This window comes from Hippocampus guttulatus, chromosome 13 (assembly GCF_054856545.1).
Source record: "Hippocampus guttulatus isolate MCC_2025c chromosome 13, RoL_Hgut_1.0, whole genome shotgun sequence".
NCBI lineage: Eukaryota > Metazoa > Chordata > Actinopteri > Syngnathiformes > Syngnathidae > Hippocampus > Hippocampus guttulatus.
Window position 1 is genome coordinate 8,793,186 of NC_141273.1, and position 15,046 is coordinate 8,808,231.

The 15,046-nt window shown below is 40.8% G+C and overlaps 2 protein-coding genes across 3 annotated transcripts; one reads left to right on the forward strand and one right to left on the reverse strand.

Annotated features, from left to right (window-relative positions):
- Positions 1 to 322: 322 nt before the first annotated feature.
- Positions 323 to 8,773, reverse strand: LOC147196194 (heterogeneous nuclear ribonucleoprotein Q). Of its 2 annotated transcripts, XM_086127879.1 has the most exons (12): positions 8,622 to 8,773; positions 6,933 to 7,092; positions 6,010 to 6,128; positions 4,507 to 4,614; positions 4,246 to 4,359; positions 3,593 to 3,769; positions 3,353 to 3,488; positions 2,815 to 3,020; positions 2,583 to 2,732; positions 2,386 to 2,507; positions 1,972 to 2,297; positions 323 to 1,760 (listed from the first exon to the last, which is right to left on the reverse strand). In XM_086127879.1, the coding sequence occupies exons 2-12, from the start codon at positions 7,078 to 7,080 to the stop codon at positions 1,732 to 1,734; spliced, it is 1,635 nt and encodes a 544-aa protein (XP_085984005.1). In that variant the 5' UTR covers positions 7,081 to 7,092; positions 8,622 to 8,773; the 3' UTR covers positions 323 to 1,731. The 2 variants fall into 2 exon arrangements, with proteins under 2 accessions (XP_085984005.1, XP_085984006.1); XM_086127880.1 differs by lacking the exon at positions 6,933 to 7,092 and having other exon boundaries at positions 8,622 to 8,758.
- Positions 8,774 to 12,106: 3,333 nt separating this feature from the next.
- Positions 12,107 to 14,651, forward strand: cga (glycoprotein hormones, alpha polypeptide). The gene is made up of 4 exons (XM_086128017.1): positions 12,107 to 12,549; positions 12,675 to 12,786; positions 12,909 to 13,093; positions 14,445 to 14,651. Exons 1-4 carry the CDS (start codon positions 12,388 to 12,390, stop codon positions 14,517 to 14,519), a joined length of 534 nt encoding a protein of 177 aa, XP_085984143.1. The 5' UTR covers positions 12,107 to 12,387; the 3' UTR covers positions 14,520 to 14,651.
- Positions 14,652 to 15,046: the final 395 nt, after the last annotated feature.

A 15,046-nucleotide genomic window follows, 5' to 3' on the forward strand; every position in this document is an offset into this window, starting at 1 on the left:
TTTTTTGAAGCGCCGTTTGCCGCGCGACATGTTGACGGTTTCCCCCAAACTGTCCGTGCTAGCCAACCGATGCTACGCTCACCATCTAAGATGGGGATTCAAACTTCGAAAAATAGCGCATAGCCAAGCTATTACGCTCCACAACACAACTGCCAATGTTTTTAAGATAGCATTTAAGTGAAACTTATCAAGGTAGTACACTTATGGTTTGTTTAGCTTTCAATGAATATTGTTTAAGTAATTTGATTAGCTATTCTAGGTGCATTGCAAATACACCTCGTCTCACTGGTCATTTGATCATCAAATGATTATAAGACACACATAGAAATCAAAAACTTTATTACAAAAATAAGTTACACTCACCTCCATTTTACAGTATAAAACAATTTATTTGCAGGAATGCAAAAATGTTGTTGGCCACCAACAATAGTTTAAAACTGCTAGCATTTTTTCTCAAAAGGTGGTTATGATTTCATTGAGGGAGTTAACTGTAGCCTATAGAAAACTGGAATTCATCAGCAGTTTTCTTGGAGCTATTACCTGGAAATAGAATGTAATCTCTGCAGCATCCCTTCTACCAAGATGTTACGTTGACCACACACCAAAACCATGACAGCAGACATGTTCTGTCTGGGCAATATCGCCACAAGTATCTTGAACATTCTTTTAGTCAGTGGTTTAGGAGATGGACAAGGGACCCGTCCGGTGTTCAACTGTTTGAAGATGTTTCAATATAAAAACAAAACCACCGGTTGACAGTGGCACAAAAGGGACACTGCAGGGCTTTTATTTTTGTTATCGATTAAAATCAAAGGCAGTCTGATGCCCGTGACATTGAAGCCTTTACAAAAGTAACATTTTATCCAAAAAAAAAAAAAACCTATACAAACAGTAACTACATACTCTGAAGAAGCAAGGCAGCTAATTCAGTTTAAAATAGGATAAAATCAGAGCTTGTTCTGACTCATCTTATGAGATTGTTTTGCATGCCCAGTTTGACTGTTTGCAGTGTCAGAGCTGCAGCGAAAATGACTATATTACATTAAGTACATTGTTTGTGTGCTACAGCTCTTGTGCATAATTTTTTATGAGAACAAGCCCTGTTTTCATCAATATAGTTTCCCTATTTACAGTACAGGCCGGGTAGTTTAGTCCTCTGTACTGAGGTAGTCAACCAACCCTTTAAAGACAAGTTCTGAACAGAACCACTTTCCTGGAATGCCTGACCTATCCATGCCAGGTGGGTACACCCTAAATAAAAAACCTGCAAATGTTCTTTCAAACATCCACATCAAAACGATTTAACATGGATATTCCAACATTTAAAATTGCGATTAGCACAAAAATATACAATAGCATCAAGCTCCTTCGAGCCACTTCAAACCTAAGAAACTTAAAAGTGCAAATTCATCAATAATTATTTTAAAATGGCATGTTCAGGGACAGGGAGCAGGGGGGATTGTTAGGGCAATAATATGAACCCTGTATCAGGGCAAGCTATTGGGGCTCAGGGGCGAAAGAGGCTTAGGCGAATACAATAATCGTGCGGTCATCTTTTTCAAAGTGGCAGTTTCTTTTCAAAACAAAACTTGGGGAAGGGAGATGCTTCTTCTGTAAGGCTGGAATATCATTGGACCTTTTTTTTGTCACACTCTTTTTTTTGTTTCAACATCCTTTGCAGCTCATGGTGTAACCCCACACATCAAGTCAGTATCCACTGTGAGTGACAGGTCAGGACCGGCCTCGGCCCCGCTTCCCTGCTGGATCAATCAGAGATGAAGACAGAGTCAGTTTATTAAACCTATTAATTTAAGTACTTAACTTTTTGCAATCTGACAGAATTTATATCGTTTTGAATTCAAGTGTTTGTGTTGACTCAAAGGAATGGAATCTCATTTAATTAAAGGACAAATTACTAGCTTTGTATTTCGCAATGTGACAGATTTTACGAGCACACAATTAAACAGTTACCTCTGCTTGTTCCAGGGCCACCCCGCTGCGAAAAGGACAGTCTCCCTCGAGGTGTGATGCCGCCACGAGCCCTAGTCTGACCTACACCGCCACGGACACTGCCCCTTGCTCCTCTGCCTCTCCCAGAGCCCTGGAAATCGTCGTAGGTGTAGAAGGGGTCGTCATAGCCGCCCCGGTAATTGTGGTAGTCGTATCCATAATAATCGTAATAATCTTCGTAGCTGTAGTATTCAGGAGGGTAAGAGTAACCTCCGCGCCCACCTCTACCGCGGCCTCTCGTGGGTGGCGGCATGTGGGGAGGCGGATAGTAATAGTACTCATCATACCTGGAAATTAAAACAAAATGTCTCAACATGGGAGCATTGTATTTAAAATCTACTTCAAGACTATAAGATCTACTTTTATTCCTCTTACATTTGTGTTTTGGCTGCCTGTCTCTGCGCTTTGCGCTCTTTCCTCTTCTGGTCAGGGGGCTTGGCAAAGACTATCTCAATATGCTCTCCTTCCAGATCTTTTCCATTGAGATCAGCAAGAGCCTGTGAAAATGTTCAACAATTAAAATCGCTTCCCATAGTCGACATGTGACAAGGTATCCACTCTTATTTCAGTACCTTGACAGCACCATCTCTTTCCTCAAAGTGAACGAATGCGTAGTCTTTCAATTTCTTCACACGCTCCAGTTTACCAAACTGACTAAATGCCTTTTCAAGAATCTCTTCGGTTACAGAGCTCGCTAAGTTCCGCACAAACAACACTTTCACCTGTGAACAGAAGCACATTTCATCATGACACAGATCTGTGCTACCATGTACCAGAAAAGACAATTTGCATTTCAAGCTTTACCTTGGCCATGACCTCTGGGTCTGGGTCCTCGATGGGATCTGCCCACTCTACAGTGACCACATTACCCCAAACCTTCACCTTGCCACTCATCAGACGCCGGCGAGCCTGAGCCGCCGTCTTGTGGTCTTCATACTCCAGGAAGCAAAAGCCACGGTTCTTCTTCTTGTCATCAGGTTGGTGATATAATATGACATCATTTAAACCCTCTGTGGATCACAAAAACCAGGAGGGAAGGAAAGGAAGTTTAAGTTATCTACAGTAATAATTACCCACAGTAATAAATTACAACAAATACTAACCAATGTGATTGCTACAAACATTGTGCCAGGGGCGAGAAACACACTAGATCATATAGAGATTGTTTCTAATGATTTGGCACCTTATTTAGCTTTGTGAGTGGGGGCAAATAGGGGGAGAGAGCGATAGAGACAGAGACAGAAATGTGATGGACCAGGACTTTCAGTTTTACATGACTGCAAACAACAGTTTGGTAAACAATTATTACAAAACAAATGAGAGTGAAATGGTAAAACCTCACCTGTGACTTTTGCAAATTCTTCAACAATTTGCTCTTTTGTTTTACTCTTGGGGATGGAGCCAACAAACAGTCGATTATTGGCCACAGAGATGCACACGCCAATTAGTTTGCCAGGTCGGATTTCATTGTTGTTGCACTGCAGCGCAAAGAAAGAGAACACAGACAAAAAGAGCAATCTTGTCAATTTACTTTACATACCGGCTTTTTCCACTCATCCTTCAAATTGCAGAAGGCACGTACCAGTTTGACAGCCTGCTGTGCCGCCTCTTTGGTGCAGAAAGTGACAAAGGCGTAGCCTCTGTTCAGGCCGCTGAGGGGATCCATCATCAGACGCAGGTCCCAGATAGGGCCAGCTTTCTCAAACAAGGGAACCAGCTCATCCTCAAAGAGGTCTCTGGGGATTTTGCCAACAAATATCTGGCGGAAGGGAAAAATTACCATGCAAGTAAGTGTCTGTGTTTTAAAACAAGCTAGAGCTATGAGACACAAATCTTGACTTTAGATATCCAATCAGCTCTTAGCGATAAACCATCACTGTAACCGGGATTTCTACAGTGAGACGAAAACTGTCATCACACCCAAACCACAACAGCTTGTACAATACAGTACACACATTTTTTTAAACAATAGCTGATCATCAAAATTTGAACAGTGAGCACACTTTCTTTCCACGCACCAAATTTAGTTTCTGGGACATAACACTTTTGCTCTTTCCCATCTTTGAGAAAGACAATAAAAACACAAAAACCTTTGCAAAAAAAAAAAAAAAAAACTATTGTCTTTTGAAGTGTTTAAGTTTGGAAGTTTCACTGTATCATCCTAAACATATCTCGTCTTCTATGCGAGTTATGGGTGCATCAATAACCTGCTCATAAAGCAAATGACTTGTTTACCTCTGTCCCAACAGTCGGCTGTACCCCTGAGTGAGCTGACTCAGGTGGCGGACCGCCATACTTTCTCTGGCCTGTAGTGACATCGAGTGTGTAGCCAGTCCTCTCAAGCAATGCCTGACGATAGTTACAGTGATGTTATAGAATAAATCAAGTCTTCAAAAGAATACAATTGTGGTGACATTTAAGACCCCAGTTTGAGTCTGGTAATTTTTTTACTCTGAAGGATTCATACTCTAATGCACTTATTAAATTGGTTCTCACTTTGATTTTGGCTTCATCTGGTCCTTTGTTAGTGTCTGACACTTTGGTCCCTTGTTTCTCTCTTTGCCTGTATGTCTTCATCACGCCACAAAGAAAGGCACTTTTGTTCTGAAAGGGAGAGGGAAAATTTTGGGGGGAAAAAACAGAAATTGAAATTCAGTAGAAGAGTCTAATGGCAACTACAAGATGATTGTCAAAAACACAAATTAACATCATCTTGACATCTTGAAGTCAAGATGGCGCCTGAGTAGGCAGCCGTCGGCAAGTGCTCTTGTGAGCCTTGCTTTTTTGGTTTGTTTTGTCACTGTGTTTGTTGTTACGTCGTGTGGACCTGATGTGGACTTTTTTCAGCATTTTTTGGCCACGACATTCATCGAGGAGGAAACTCTGTGCTTGGTGGTTGCGCCTTCTCGGCAGCATGGATATACCAGCACTGTTTTTGCCTGGGAGGAATGTCGGCGCCATTTGACTGTCGTTGCTGGACAGTCCCGGGGCGCTTGTGTCTTGCGCCTGTTATGGGCAGCATTTTTCACAGCCCCGCTTTGTTCAGCGGAGAGATCGGTGCTGTTGAACGGTCTGCGGCTGGATGGATGTAAGGCTTGAGGAGCCGACGATGAGAAGAAAGGAGCGTTAGCGCGGAGCGCCGATGCAGATGTGGAACTGGGAGTCGCGGCTTGGAATTGAAGTGGATTTACATGGGACAGGAGATGTGAGCCAATCTCTTTTTCGTCAATGGACGCTATAGCTTCGCGTTTGCTTTCAAAACTTAGCTTGTAGCAGAAGTGTGCACATTTTCAGCATGACGTCTCTGATCCACTGGTGAAAGGACACTTTGATCCTCTCCTCTTTCATCTATAACTGCTTCAGACAACAAAGTGTATGCAGAAAAGTGGTGAAGATTGCACGACTGTCTGTGTCCTATGTGTTGTGTTATTTTTGTTATTTTGACTTCAAAATGGCGCCGCGTGAGTGGCTGCCTTTCCAGCAGCTCCTATATTTTGTTGTTCTACTTCTTCCTTACATAACTTTGCTGCTGTGAATCGGGAATTTCTCCATTGCGAGACTAATAAAGGTTTTCTTATCTTACATGGTATGAAGCAGTAGTGGGCATTTGACCAAAATTTCATAGACTGGAAAATGAAACAATTGACTGGTCAAGCCATTCAGTTTAAATATTTTAACGCGAAAGGAAAATCTCAGAATAGTCTGCACTCGTTTCCATGACTGTCACATTGAATAAATTAATGCTGCCAAGGACTGGCACATAGGCCCATGCGTTAACAGACATCAGGTGCCACGTCCCATAAAGCTAGGGTCATTTGCCCCCCCCCCCCACACACACTATAAACTAGTCAAGACTGACTCACAGCCTCAGCTGATTGCAACCAAGTGTCACTCACAAGGCAATTAACACTTCCATATGGCAACAGCACTCTAATGAATGGATAATTATCATCCCTAGTTTAAAGACATACATAAACATTGTGGTTGCTGCTTCCTTACCTGAACATGTGAGAGGTCGCTGTCCTTGAATTGCAAAAGGACTTGGAGAGCACCTTCGTCGTTAAATTCTTTCAGAGCCTCAATTGCTCGATCATCCAAGTCACTGTGTGACACCAATCCTGCAGTAGTAGTGGGAGTAAACACATGCAGAGGCAAAGAGCTGAGTACCAAACTTCCAATATAGTCCAAGACACTGAAAGATAGCACACAAGTTAATTTTGTGCCTAAAATAGGGAATTCGACATCTTCTGTTGAGGGGCTATAAAGGGTCTAACATAAAGGGAGCTTACTACACCTTATTTTCCAATACACCAACTACAAGTTTCTAATGAGCTACTGTGCTTTAGTTCCATGGAAGGGTGATCACCTGTGCTTGGCAGTCTAACACTCAGACAGCTGTTGCCATTGTTTCTGCTTTGGACCCATATGGTTTAAAAAAAAAAAAAAAAAAAAAAGAGAAAAAGAAGCTCCACTGGTACATTTTGGTATGTGGCTAACCTAACGGGACCCTAAAAAAGGCGACTGAGTTTGTCAGAGGCCCTGCAGTTACAAACACATACACTTTTGATTCAAACTAATACACAACTGCTTCAATGAGAACAAAATTGTGCTAAATTGCGTGGGAGATTGGATAGACTAGAAGGTACCCAAAGTGAGGGGGGCAAGTCTGTTGACCTCACACCAGGAGTGAAGCAACCATATAGGGAATGCAAATGCTGCCACTGTTTACACTTTCACTGTTGTGATGTGTAATTTAGCATTATGTAGCACTGCAGTACCCATTTTGGTAGGAACCACAAAAAGTTGCTTCGGGATCCCAATTCCCCCACTCAAAATGGCAATGAAGTGACAATACATGCAAGAGATTTACCGACAAAAAGAGTTGCATATTATCATATGCAAATGTATTAACAGTGCCTTACCTGCTATGTAAATTTCATCTAGTTTTTCAGCAACTTTCTGTGGTAAACCAGCTTCTAATAAAGTCTGGAAGTGCTCAGAATGGGTAACTGCAGCAGAGGTGTCCATTGGTTCTTCTGGACCATTTCCATTAATATGTTCTGTGGCCATGTCCCCAGAAATCTGTGTAAATGCAATGAGCCAAATTAATCCTGATGCAATGGCATGGTTTGGGATGCGTTTTTAGGATAGTGTCTCAAACTTGACAGGCAGATCATTTTCACAATTGTCATTTCTCTGTGAAATACATTTCATCCATAGCAAAGGGCAAAAGTGCTAAATTTACTATAGCTGTGTGGTCTGCAGACATCTATACACTAAATTCTCACTGTCCAAATATATATACTGTATCATGTAACCTGCATGGTATTGGACACAGGCTAAGTCTCGCACACTCAGTTCTCCAGAGCTAGTCCATGACATCTTGTAAAACACTGCTGTATGTCAGCGTGACAATACTTTGCCAAGTCTACTTGTTAAGACTAAGTTGGTGCTTCAAGTGCAGAAACCTTGCCTGCGCTGGTCTCCAAATTACATGTTAGCTTACCTTCTGTGCGCTGACTTCAGCACAGACTAGATAGCTGATACACGTGTTCCATCAGAGCGCTCGTTTGCCACTTATATGTAACGAATGCGACTTTTAGCATGAGGCTTCGTGCCACCTTATGACTACTACATGGGTGCTATATTTAAACATCTTTGGGGGCTTTACTTTCTTCTGACCGTCTAAGCTTAGGTAGGCCAAACGCTCAGCTCACATTGCAGCACTCTGAAACATAGTTTATTCAAATTAGTGGGTGTACTTTATTTGATTAAGATCACATTAACCTCATTATTTTAACGTCTACCAATACTAAACTGGACCATCGAATATTTGCCTTGAGATTTTCATTCTGTCATGTCGGTAAGCACGTGCTTTCAAAGAAAATATGCATCTATCTACGGCGTCGATTTTGAGGATATCAATTCCAAAGAGCAATTAAAATTCGTAACATACGCCTCATACTAACAAACGGGTTAGTTCGAGGCGTAATGAAGTTGTTACGCGTGTGCCTCGCGCACGTTGGTCAAGCTAGTGGGCTAGTTTGCAGGGCTAAAGCTAATCCAACTAGCCGTAGGTTTATTGGACAATAACAGCCCATTTGCTTGAAGCCTTAGAGATTGCATCTGTATTTCATACTTAAAATGACAATCTGTCTCCTGTTATCATTGGTCTACAAATATCGCCGATAGCATTGATAATAGCAATAGCCAGTTAGCTTCTATTATCCTGTGATGACAATGAGCGTGTCAATTCCATGATCTGTCAAAATAGGCTAGCTTGCGCTAGCATGCTAATTCGAAGGGAATTTCAGTGAGGCCATTGTTAGAACGTCAATGGTCGGCACGGATTTCACTAGTTCAGAAAATATGGAAGTCGAGTTGAACCGGATTGTAAGAAGCATGGTGAGCTAAGGATATAGCTTGCTAGGTGCGTGCTCTGCCAACGTGCCGCCACATAGGAAGAGTCCATTTTCAAAAAGCCGGTCCGGAGAACTCGTTCCCAACCACCACCAGTTTCCACATTGTTTGAAACAGCAGCGCACGAATGGGACTTTTCACACACAAACCCCAGCAACGATAACGCAACCAAAGAGTAGCAATCGCCCTACCTGCCGCTGGATCACCACCGTGTAGGGTGTAGGGTAATTTGGAAGATAAAGGTTATGTTTGAAAGACGGAAAAAGTGGAAAACTCCCGGCACGGGTCCGGCCTCAGTCATTCACTCTTGATGATGTAAAATGGCTGCCACGTTCACGCCTCGAGTTTTGTCTCGTCGATGGGGTTTCTTGCAGGGTTGTGCACGGGCTCTGCCTTGTAAGCGTTTGTACAGTAGACTGCCAGACCAGGGAGGGAGGCTCTCCGGCTACACACCAAGACGGTCAACTATGGCAAACATCAAGGAGGTTGTTCCACTACTCTTGTGCTTATTCTTTTATCTTAGACCGAACACCTACTTTCACAACCATGCAACGATACCAACGAATTAAAAAATAAGCAACATTAAATATACTCAACTGAGTAGGTGATGATACTTAACGGTTTGCTACCTACCTTGGTTAATAGGTTAAACAATATAGTCCAACACTTTATTTGAAATATCGCCTAGATATTTTCATATTGTACCATCAAAACAGTATAATTTAACAAAGCGAGGTTGGAGTTGCTGTAGGGCCTGTAGGTTCCCCTTTCTCCCACACTGTGTCACTCTTCTCATCGCTTTCACGCAAATCAACGTGGACAAAAGAACAAGGTTGCATGCCAAGGAAAGCAATTGAATTATTTGAGCAGAGGAAGCTAGTTTGCGCTCGTCCATATGCTGGAGCATAGTTCCACTTGGGCATATGGTTGTTTTCGCTTAAAAAGGAAAGTGAGTGATTTTTCACTATTTCTTCCTTTCATTTTTCCTCACATTGACCATTGCAAAACAATCACAATGTAAAATGTCCAGGCAAGTGCACTGCTTCTTGAACATGCTAGAATTTTACAATGAAAGCTGACAACCAACATGCTATTTTTCATTTTCTTTGCTTCAAAGTGTATGAACTCTGTCCTTCATGCATGGCAAAATCAACATCCCATTACAAATTACATCAGAGGGAACAAAAAGGAATGCTCCAGAAGTCATTCTTTTTATGCATAAAATCTCTCTTCTGTAATAATCTAAAATCGTGTGGTTCCCCGTGTCACTTTTATTTATGTATTCGTGATGTACAAACATTCTTATTGATACAGCCCATACAACTTCCATGCACAGCTACAAAAAGCATGCCTGAGGAACATAGATCTAATGCATGCGTGGGTAAAGCATGAATCAGAAATTGGATGCATTCTTGTAAACATTGCCTTTAAAAATAAATATGGCAAATAAGCACTTTGTCTTGAAGAGTTGCGACAATCGAACACAAAATTCTAAGATGTGCTGTTCCAAAGAACTGTGTCCAAATGTTGCAATACATAAACTCAAACCAAATAAATCAGTTTGTGTCAACATGAGTCCCCCTCCTCCTCATTAATTGAATTAAAAGCCATGGGATTTATCACCCGAACAACCAAGCGTGGGAGAAGTCCCAAGAAACAAAATAAATTAATATTAATCCTTGACATTTCAGATACTGGGGGCGAACAGATTTTGGTCTCTCAAAGACGATCGGGTTTCGCTCTGTTTATTAACATGTTCCTCCATCCTACTATACAACATGTTTTAAAGAACCAAAAGCACCGAAACAATACCAAAAACACAACAATTATAGATAAATGATTGATAAATCTCAGTTCAAAATGCGTGCACTGTGAAACTAAAACAGTCACAGTACACAAGTTTCTATATATTTTGAGTGTTTAAATGTGATATTCATAATAATTTCACATCTGATATCATTTGCTAATCATTGTTTCCATCTTTACAGCTTTAATTTTATATCTGAAGAGTGCCACTTCTATACGTGTTTGGACAATGACAAGTGTTTTTATTTTATTTTTTTGCTTTCATACACCGGCACAACTGATTTGAATCAAGATGTGATTGAAGTGTAGACGTGATTGTTTTCATATTAAAGGTTTTCACAGAATTTAGTACCATTTGGATTTACAAATTACAGCCATTTTATGCAGAGTGCCTCAAATTTCAGGGTCTGACGTGACATCACAATATATTTTCAAGGTTACATTGTCTTGAAATCATGAGACTGACTTTCCTTGGTTCCATTTCCCATCTTCTGTCGCTGTCCCTCAGCTCAATCAACAGGCGAGTCACATTTTCAGACGGGTGATTTACTTACATTTGCAGATTGAAACAATAACACTCTATGTGAAGTCATAAAATACCATGAAAAGTGGTACAGGCGACCACAAAATCAGCTCCAAGATCAAGTCGAATTACAGTGAAGCATACAATGTGTGTGTGTGTGTGTGTGTGTGTGTGTGTGTGTGTGTGTGTGTGTGTGTGTGTGTGTGTGTGTGTGTGTGTGTGAGAAATTACTGCTTGCGAAGGGTTCTAATATAAACCCAACATCATAGTTTTGTTGTTCTTGGAGCAAACTTTAAAAGATTGAATTGTGAGTAATGGAAGAATAAACATAAATATAGTAGCTGCATGAAGTTTGTTTACATTTGATCTGTCTTCATGAAAAGTAATGCGTCAGAGAGGACCATCTTAGAGTTATTATCTTATCTTGATTCTATGTGACATCATCTTCAGAGATAGTTGTTACTGATGCGTTATTCTCGAGGTACTGTCCTGGATATTATGATGAACAAAACAATAAAACAAAAAAAAGGTTAAAATAATAACCACTGTATTGTTCCAATAAACAAACACATCAAAGTACACTGTCTGGCCTAGTCAATAATTGTCTGAAGGCTTATATATTACTGTAGACTTGAGACACTTAATAATAATAATAATAATAATAGATTTTATTTATAAGCGCCTTTCAAGACACCCAAGGACACTTTACAATAACAAAAAACACAAAACAATACGGGTTGAGCAGCGGCAGCCAAAACGCGCCAGCGTTCACTCAACTCCAAGAATCTAAACAGACAATTTACAACAAGGTTACAAACAATTGGTCACAATTCAGAAAAACAAGCCAAATTTGCCAGAAAACTTTGAAAATATAAGTTTCCCTGGTAAAAAAAAAACAAGGTGAACTTGTACCAAAATGGTGACAAAAGTATGGCAAAGGAAAAGAATACTTCGTCACCCAAAGAATACTACATTGTGTGTCAAATGTATTGCATGTACTACAATGGATTTTCTTGGTCGACTGGTTAGCACGTCTGCTTCACAGTGCAAAATTCATGGGTTCGATTCCAGACCCCGGCCTTCCCGTGTGGAGTTTGCATGTTCTCCCCTTGCCTGCGTGGGTTTTCTCCGGGTACTCCAGTTTCCTCCCACATTCCAAAAACGTTCACGGTAGGTTCATTGAACACTCTAAATTGTGATTGTGAATGTGAATGGTTGTTTGTCCAAATGTGCGCTGCGATTGGCTGGCAACCAGTTCAGGGTGTACCTCGCCTGCTGCCCCAAAACGGCTGGGATTATTGGCTCCAGCACGCCCACGACCCTTGTGAGGATAAGCGGTTCGGATAATGGATGGAATGGAACCCACTGGCCGAATGCTTGACATGCAGTGACTCTTGGTCATTTGCAACTGCTTTGAGGCTTTTCAAGTAGAATGGAATTGAATCCTACTGAATTGAATTGAGTATTGCAGATAATACAACTCAGTTCATCTCCTTCTTGTTGTGACACAACAATTAAAAACGGCCATTGGTAACTAGGAAACAAAGGTATTCCAATGACCATCATGGAAGAAAGGAGGAGGTTGACGTTTCAATGCTTTCAAGGGATTATTAAAGAGGTCATCATGCATGGTGAGAGAGATGATAGATAAGGTTGTCAGGTTTCACTTAATCCAGGAAGCGATGGAAAACAGGCACATAGGTATAAAACAGCTTGAGAAGGACAGGTCTTTACCGGAAAGTCAACCTCAGCAGACCTATTCAAAAGAGAAAACTTCAACACTGAGAAAGGTAATTCAATGATAGTGTGTATATGTATATGGGATAGATTGCTCTCACTTGTAATCCTGAACAGGACAGAACGTCAAAATTGTATGGAAATGTTGATTTGTTTTAAACACATTTTGTGCAATTAGGCAGCCACTGCAACCATAATGGGAGCTGTGAAATTTGTTGGACCACTTCTTTTCTTAGTGACGTCTCTTTTCTGCATGGTCAATTCGTATCCCGACTTGGACTTGTCACACAGTGAGTTGTAACTTCCTTCTTTCAAATTAAAAAAACAAACAAACAGAAACTGACAAAGATTGTGTTTGGATTTATTGCAAAAATGTAAACCACTTTCCAACTCTGATTCCTTTTCTATACAGTAGGATGTAATGAGTGCGCGCTGAAAAAAAATGACTTTTTCTCACGGGACAAGCCGGTCTATCAGTGTAAGGGCTGCTGCTTCTCGATGGCTTACCCGACACCTCACTGGATCAAGAAGCTCATGATGAATCCAAAGAATATCACTTCAGAGGCAGCGTGCTGTACTGCGAGAAGCAGCGAATTGGTAAGAATCTGAAATTGCGAATTTGCACTGCAAAAAGTATTACGTTTTAAGACAGAGTAGTGAATTGTGAAATATGTGTACAAAGAAACACGTGTTATAATCCACATATCATCCGATTCAATCGTACCCAACCTTTTGGCCAAACAAATATTGATAATTACGTTTGCAGTAATGATCGTAATAGCCTAAAAATAATTCATCGCTACTCTGTATGAAATGAAAAGACATCATAAGCGATTAGTATATCTCACGATTAGCACATCTGCATGACAGTTGAGAGGTTCTGGTTTCGAATCTCACCTCAGGCCTTGATATCGGTTTTCTGTGGGCACTCCTGTGTGCAAAGCATGTATGCTAAGTGAATTGAAGACTCTAAATTGTCCATATGATTGGCAATTCTTGCGAGTGAGTCGCCACCAGTCCAGGTTGCACCCTGTCTCTGATCCATGGTCATCAGGGTTAGGCTTCATTTGAACCATCACTGAGCCAGACAAGCAGTGGGCAAAAAAAATGGATGAATGGACTCTCTCTCTCTCTCTCTCTCTCTCTCTCTCTCTCTCTCTCTCTCTCTCTCTCTCTCTCTCTCTCTCTCTCTCTCTCTCTCTCTCTCTCTCTCTCTCTCTCTCTCATGCTCTACATTGGCATTTAAAATTTCAATTCACTTGTTAGGTTTTTCAAAGAACACCCATACATTAGTTGTCTCTAAATACATTGCAATTGGATTATTAATTGGTTTTAGAAGAACATCAGTCAGTTCAACAGTTTCCCTGGCATGAACACCGAGTAAGGGCACTGACTGACCTGAGAATATTGACTCAAATTATCCCTGGCATCTGGCCGATACCTCCAGCATCCAGATTCGGTAAAAAAATAAATAAATGAAAAAATCAAATGTTATTTGGAACAAATCACTGGCAATATAGAATAAAATATCCAAAATGGCTTGGTCTCTTTGACGATGCAATGTTAATGGATAAATAATCATGCTGTATTTTTGGTTTCCTGAAAAATGGTGGTTTGGGATTTAAAACTCTTATTCAAATAAGAAATCTCAACATTATTCCATCCATTCATTTTCTTTGCCATGAATGCTGTTAAGGTCGCAGGGAGCTGGAGCCTATACCAGTTGATTTTGGAGACAGGGAAGGTAAACCCTGAACTGATCACCAGGCAATGACAGGGCACATATAGAGACAGAGAACTGATCATACTCCTAACGTCACTGAGTGGGAACTGATCCCATACTACCTGCAACAAAGTCAGGCGAGTGTATCAAGACACCATCAGTGACCACATCAGTAACAATGTAAAAAAAAAAAAAAGGAATTTACTTCTGTTTATTTGTTCACAGGTGAAAGTGCAAAACTTAATGGTGAGAAACCACACAGAGTGCTACTGCGACACCTGCATCTATCACAAGATCTGACTGATGGGAGATGGCGATGGGTGGGCCAGTGTTGTTCTGCAACAGTGTGTCTTGTCTTCGGTGTGCACACGCTTTATCTATTTAGGAAGGCATGCTGTAGTACTGCCAAGTCATATTTTGTGCAATGCTCTTTCGTCTATGACGTGGCATGTACCGAAACAATGTGAACTCATAATCATTCGTTTTCAGTGGTGTGTATGTAACATTGGTGTTTATGTAACATTGATAAATATTGTTTGGTGAGTAGTGTGTTATTTGTAGTGATTCTGTTTGGCAGATAAAAAAATAAATAAATAAATGAAACAACATTAAAAACAGAGAGTTTTTATATCAAAATGGTTATGCGGGCTGAATGTAAGCTACATGTAAGTACCATTTATTTTACTTTGTTAAAAAAATAAACACCAAATGCTGAAATAAACTCCTCTGGCCAATATTCAAGGCAATACAAAATAGGTGCTAAAAGGAAAAAAGATCCATCCATCCATTTATTTGTTTGCCCCCATTAAGGGTCACGAGTGACCTGA

Excerpts from the sequence above, each read along its gene's own strand:
- LOC147196194 (XM_086127879.1), bottom strand. The coding sequence starts at position 7,080 with ATGGCCACAGAACATATTAATGGAAATGGTCCAGAAGAACCAATGGAC. Across the intron at positions 2,508-2,582 it reads AAAGAGATGGTGCTGTCAAG|GCTCTTGCTGATCTCAATGG; the intron begins GTACTGAAATAA and ends ACATTTTCACAG. Across the intron at positions 1,761-1,971 it reads TGGCCCTGGAACAAGCAGAG|CAGGGAAGCGGGGCCGAGGC; the intron begins GTAACTGTTTAA and ends TGATTGATCCAG.
- cga (XM_086128017.1), top strand. The coding sequence starts at position 12,388 with ATGGTGAGAGAGATGATAGATAAGGTTGTCAGGTTTCACTTAATCCAG. Across the intron at positions 12,787-12,908 it reads CGACTTGGACTTGTCACACA|TAGGATGTAATGAGTGCGCG; the intron begins GTGAGTTGTAAC and ends TTTTCTATACAG. Across the intron at positions 13,094-14,444 it reads CTGCGAGAAGCAGCGAATTG|GTGAAAGTGCAAAACTTAAT; the intron begins GTAAGAATCTGA and ends ATTTGTTCACAG.